Source organism: Glycine max, chromosome 18, assembly GCF_000004515.6.
Source record: "Glycine max cultivar Williams 82 chromosome 18, Glycine_max_v4.0, whole genome shotgun sequence".
In the NCBI taxonomy this organism is placed as follows: Eukaryota; Viridiplantae; Streptophyta; class Magnoliopsida; order Fabales; family Fabaceae; genus Glycine; species Glycine max.
In genome coordinates this window covers 30,124,182-30,130,259 of record NC_038254.2, presented here as the reverse complement: position 1 = coordinate 30,130,259, position 6,078 = coordinate 30,124,182, and the positions used below count along the sequence as shown (strand labels likewise).

The 6,078-nt window shown below is 33.5% G+C and overlaps 1 protein-coding gene across 1 annotated transcript; it reads right to left on the bottom strand.

The window, feature by feature from the left end:
* Positions 1 to 823: 823 nt before the first annotated feature.
* On the bottom strand, positions 824 to 4,839 carry LOC100803595 (expansin-A4). Its single transcript, XM_003552016.5, has 3 exons — positions 4,545 to 4,839; positions 3,202 to 3,520; positions 824 to 1,583 (listed from the first exon to the last, which is right to left on the bottom strand). Exons 1-3 carry the CDS (start codon positions 4,690 to 4,692, stop codon positions 1,274 to 1,276), a joined length of 777 nt encoding a protein of 258 aa, XP_003552064.1. The 5' UTR covers positions 4,693 to 4,839; the 3' UTR covers positions 824 to 1,273.
* Between the last annotated feature and the right edge of the window lie 1,239 nt (positions 4,840 to 6,078).

Here is a 6,078-nt window from a genome sequence, read left to right as displayed (position 1 = left end):
TTTAGGGATTAGACATCTTTCATGTTTTTGCTTCTAATAGCACTGATGGAAAAAAAAATTAAAGAACCTTGGTTAGTCAAATAAAAGTTCAAGTTCAGGGACTAAAAATTATGAAAGTTTAGAGATTAAAAATATAAATATATAAATATCATGTCATCGATTTTTACATATGGCAACAAAGAATGGACATGTGTACACCATGTCAATGTTTAACGGTAGAAATAAACCACAATAACTAAAATTATAGATGAAAGATAAGTTTAGGAACTAAAAAATAACAAGCACATCCTTGTAACATAAGAAATTTCTTTTATTTTGTTGGTACTTTATGAAAATTATTCAACCCGCAATTCAATAATTACTTTTTGGTACCATCTCCGACATAACTGCGATGGCCAACAACTTCCGCAGCTCCTAAGTGAACCATTTAGACCATAAAATCTGTATTTATCTTTGAGTCCAGCTTCCCTTTGTCTTCCTTTTTTTGCCTCTTTCAGACACCCTCTATCTCCCTTTTGCTGATCAATATTCCATGGTGAGGTGGTGCGGTTGTCAAGGATGGATGGGCCTGCCCATAATTCTTGAATATTGAAAGTAACCTCTAATTACAGGCAAACTCAACTTCCTCAATTTTAGGAAATTTTTAAGTTCCCGTAATAGAATAACCCGTAAACCCATAGTAGAATAAGAAAGTTCCTTTTATATGAAAGTTATTCAACCCAGATTTAAATAATCATGTATGTTTTCATTTGAATTTTTCTATGTTTTCTTTCAAGAACTTAAACAAACTAGAACCATACAGGAACAACATCAACACGAAACATAATTCACCAATTTTAAAGAGGCATGCATTATAACTGAAAGATATTACATAATATAATGTTTCTAGTTCATAATAAAGGAGATGCGGGCTACATGAACCTTGCAGCCTCCTCAGCCCCCACCAAGTCAACAAAAAGCATTGCTGGGTAATAAATATTGCCAGCAACACCCAATACACTTTAGTAATAATTAATATCACACAAATTCACCCTCCAATAACAAAAGGTGGTAGAAACATCTACACACACCCACTACTAGCATTTATAGTAAAGTCACTTTCATTTTACCTTATCTACCCTTCTCTTACTTTCTGTCCCCTACTACACACTTAAACCAAAACACGGCTTCAAACTTTCCCGGGAAAATAGAGGGAAAGTTGAACGCGGGAAAACTAAAAAACCAAAACGCAACTACAAAAACAAACATCCATGTTTAAATTTTGTTATTTTTTTCAGACGCGGAAATTCTTGCCCGTGAAGGTCTGGCCGAACTTCCAATGAGAAGGTGCCACGTTCCAAGAGGTTGAGGTGCGTCTGTCACTGCCCGTGACTCTGAAGGAAAGGGCCTGGCCCACTAAATTCGCGTTTGATTGCCAATTTTGCCCCCAGTTTCTGCTCATGCTGTTCCACCCGGTTTTGGAACCTTTAACGCTCACGCGCGCGATATCCCCTGCACCCGCCACGTTGGTGATTAGAACCAAGTTGAAGTAACGAAAACCGTTGATCGTAAATCTTATTCCACCGACCTTTCTGCATGGAACCCTGTACACAAATAACAAAAAAATTTACTAATAAAATAATTTTAAAAGAGGATACCGGTATCATTATTCAATAAATTGAAAATATTACTAAAAAATTACAGTAAATAACATTAGCTTATTTAGCTTCAAAATTACTCAATAAGTATTTAAAAAAAAAAACAGAAGAGTATAAGTCACTGTTGACGGTTAAAACTTGAAGGTTTGACCGAGAGCTATTGGCAATTTAATATTTTACGGAGCCCCAAAAACTTTTGGTAGGATGTGTGGGTGGTGGGTGTGACTGTGACCCAACAAATCGGCGCAGACTAGGTGTATTCGTAGGCAACAGTGCCCTCATTTTTAGGGTAAACATTTTTCTCTGGTTGATTTTACAGCGAACTCTCCACGGGCGTACGAAGAATATGATTCTGCGTCGGTGATTTGTTGAATGTTGAGGTTATTTTGGTCATTGTGACTTAAAAGCCCAAATCCTGAACCATTTGGAAGATTGAGGAAAGGTACACTACAGGTAAATTCTTGCAATCTATCTACCACTGGAAAATAAATAGTGTTAGGTAACCATTTGAATCTACCATTTGCGTGTAACTGAGTATGTAATTAAAAACAAAAAATAAAAAATAAAAAGCCATATTTTAAATCAAGGAGCCGTAACCATTTGAATACAAATGGGTTAATTAACAGGTCAAATATTACCCGTTTATTAAAATTTTACATATTTTACACTTGAAATGACTTATATCAACACAACATTTAACCAGAAAGATCTATGTCTGCAGTATACAAATTAAAAGAGATTTATGTATTGTTTAAAAAGTAAAAGAAAGGGTATAAATTATAATCTTATTAAATTGACTTTAACTATATATTCGATGGACGAAGCTGCAGATTATATTCTGATAGGGTTTCGTTTGTTTGTTTGCCAAGAAAACAAGGAATTTGGGAAGAGAACAATCAACATGAAAAAACTTCAACCTCATCTTCTCTGCAAGTTCGGTTTGTTATAGGCATCCCACTAAATCCACTTTATACCACGGTTTCCAAAATAGAGAAAATACCAAAACTCAAATGTAAAATCATAATTACAATTTACAAGAGACTACAACTACAGCAATCCCGACTTCAAAATAAAAAATAAAACAAAAATTATCAGTAAACCCTCAATAATGTTTATGTATATTATCAAAAAATATTTACCCCATCTTCAACCTTTCATAAACAAAATCTCACATTTTAAACTTTTAAATAAATTCAATGCAATATATATCTCATAAATATTTTGAAGATCTGATTAACAAGTACTGTAAAGATTATTATTAGATCATTAAATTTAACAAGTAAAAGGCTTCGTAAGACATTAAAACAAAACAGTAATGAAAACAAATTTTTATAAAAATTAATAACCAATTATCCTTTTAGTACTCATGGAATTAAAACAAAACAGTAATGAAGATCTGACGTTTTACTTTTCCCATTTCTCAGAAATGCTATATTTTTTATTATAAATATCATAATCATCAATAAAAATAATATTAAACAAAAAAAATCATTTAACACCTTGTAAATAAAAACATATTACAAATAAAATATTTACACTACGCAAGAAGTTTTGCTATACTCACCGGCGGTAACTGACGGGCACGATGCCGGCTTTATACTGAGCGATCTTGAGGAACATGGGCATGGCGAGGTCGAAGTGGGGCCGAGGAGGGTTGCACCAGCCGCCGTTGTCGCTGGGAAGGGCAAAGTTGGGAGGGCAAAAATTCGTGGCGGTGATGACGATGGAAGGGCTTCCCGGGTTGCACCACCTCGGATCTTGGTCGCACTTTATCTCGAAGCACGCGCCGCAGCTCAACCCGTTGTTGAACAGCGCCGTGCTCAAGGCCGCGGTGTTCACGCCATACCCTTGGCTGTATAGGTTCCCGTACCCACATGCCCCACCTATAAATAATTAAATAGAAAAATTAAGGAGAACAATATCAGATAAGTGAGTGAAACTTTTATCATAGGCTGAACTGGAAGTAGATGTTTTACATTTTCTTTTAATTTTTTAGAGAAATTTTTTGGTTGGGATGAATTTATACAAGACTTGACTCTCTAGTCACTCATAAATTTGGTTTTACACTGTGGATTTGTGGGTGAAATAAGTAAAAGGATAAAAAGAAAAAAGAAAGGCAAAGGTAGAGAGAGAAAATTACAAAATGAAGCAAAAATGAGCGGAAAAAAATGCATGTCGAGTATTTTCGTTAATTAATAGAAATTAGACAAATATGGTCATAGACTCATAGTTAACCATGTATTTATTATATTAAAAATAAAAATTGACAAAATAAAGCAAATTATTTTGAAACAATAACTCGACTAAATATGGGAAATATGGGTTTAGTAACCAAGTTTTAGGTCACATGACATGTGCTCAACTTAAGATTTAGTAGTATCCCAATTTGATTGTTAACAAAAGTAATTTTTTTATCAAGCTTTGTTATCTCTTGGATTGAACTTCAGATTAAGTAGATGTTGTTCCCGATGAATTGAAGAATTAAAACAAACAAAATAAGTACAACGAAATTTTCATGTTCAAGGAAATTGAAATAATTGTGAGGGGGTTTCAGGGAGTGTGTAAAAATGAAAGGTGAGATATTTTACTTGTAATGGTAGAACAAAGTGGTATGCATTTTGAAGGGACAGGGAAACCGAACATGGGTTTGAAGAATTGGCCAGATTAAGGAAAAATTGATGTTGTGAGGCCATAAAAACAGCGACATTTTCGTGGGAAGAGCTCAAAACAGAAAAAAGAGGGTTGGTTTGGGTTGAAAAGTAACAAAACGGTTTGAGATAGTGAGATTTGAGGGGGGAAATAGTGTGATGTGGTGAGAAATATGGTTTGGGGTTAGAGGGTGGTTGAAAAAAAAAAGTTAGAAGAGTAATAAGGGTTTTTGAGTTTGTTTTTTTATTTTGTACATACCCATTGTTCCAGAGGCATCATTTCCACCGTAGAAAGTGGCGTGGGCACCCTGCCATGCACCACCATTGAAAACCCCAGGAATTCTAGCACTTGTTGCAACAAAAAGAGTGACCAATGATGCAATGCAAAGGGGAACCATTCCAGCCATTGCAGAGAGAGAGAGAGAGAGTGTGTGTTATAAGTTTGTTACTTGTGAGGCTGTGTTGGTTCGTTGGGAATGCGAATGGGCAAGGGTAAATGGGGTACTTATGGAGTGAGGCAAAGCAGTGTGGGGGAATCTGCAATAGTCCCGGAATAGTTACATTCCAATTAATGCATCCTTCTCTCTTTTAACAATATCTCTCTCTATAACTTTGTGATGTGATGTAGTAGTAATTATTTTCTTGCGACGGGGTGAAAGGGTCTTTTTCTTTTGCTTTCAATAATAATTGTAAATTACTAATAAATTTGTTTCGTTTTAAGAAACGTTTGGACCACCCTTTAAATGGAACATGAAGTGATGTGCATGTGCATTGCACATGGGGGCGTTCTTCCTTCATGGTGAATGGTGATTTTGCTAGGTCAGGGAGGGGTATGCCAAGTTGAAGCTCAATATGCAAGAGAAAATGGTAAAGGTAAATGCACATGGAGCATATGCATCTTGGAGTAATGTTTACAAAATTACACTCATCATTAGTTCTTCACTTCATTCTGAAATCATGCTTAATGATGTCTACAGTTAAATTAATCTTAATATCCAATCAGCTCATATCATGGAGGTTTTTTCTCATTTTTTCTTAACAAAATAAAAATTAAACTCCTAATTTATATTTAAAATAAATAGTCAAATTTATTTGTAGGTGTAATACGGTGACAAATTAATTTTTAAAAAATAAAAAATACAAATTTAATCCTTAAATATATAAAAATATGATAAATTAATCATGTTAAATTTATGAGATCACTTATTATTAAATTATAATATTATAGAATTATTTTGACAATAAATTATATTTTTAATAATCAATTATAAAATTTAGAGATTAATTTATCATTAAACAATCTACAAAATTAATTTATCATATTTTTTATATTTAAAAATTAAATTTAATTTTTTCATCTTTTATCACCAACCAATTTATGGGTGTCTCACTAGACAAATTTGTCTAATATTATTTCAATAGAGAATTTAAATGTATTATTAAAACAATAACCATATACCGGTTGTGGTTTGGAACATCTGCCATCAATAATGTAATTACTCGGAACAATAACCATATACAACCAACAATAATTTCTCATAAATATATTATTAAAACATATACTGGTTGTGGTTTGGAACATCTGCCATCCTAACTTTTTTGACTTGGAATAAACATCAAGTAACGGATTGGAGTAAATTCATTTATTATTTCTTTTTCTAATTCTTGGCCTTTCTTTTTCACCGGTGGATCAGTAATAACGGTAAAGATGCTTTTGTTCTTTACGGATTGGATTGGGATAACTCTAAAATTGGACTCCAATATATTTTCTAGAAAGTTCTCAAAGATATTCA

Coding starts and splice junctions, on each gene's coding strand:
- LOC100803595 (XM_003552016.5), bottom strand. CDS start 4,692: ATGGCTGGAATGGTTCCCCTTTGCATTGCATCATTGGTCACTCTTTTT. Junction 3,521..4,544: donor TGATGCCTCTGGAACAATGG/GTATGTACAAAA, acceptor AATTATTTATAG/GTGGGGCATGTGGGTACGGG. Junction 1,584..3,201: donor GTGCCCGTCAGTTACCGCCG/GTGAGTATAGCA, acceptor ATTTGTGTACAG/GGTTCCATGCAGAAAGGTCG.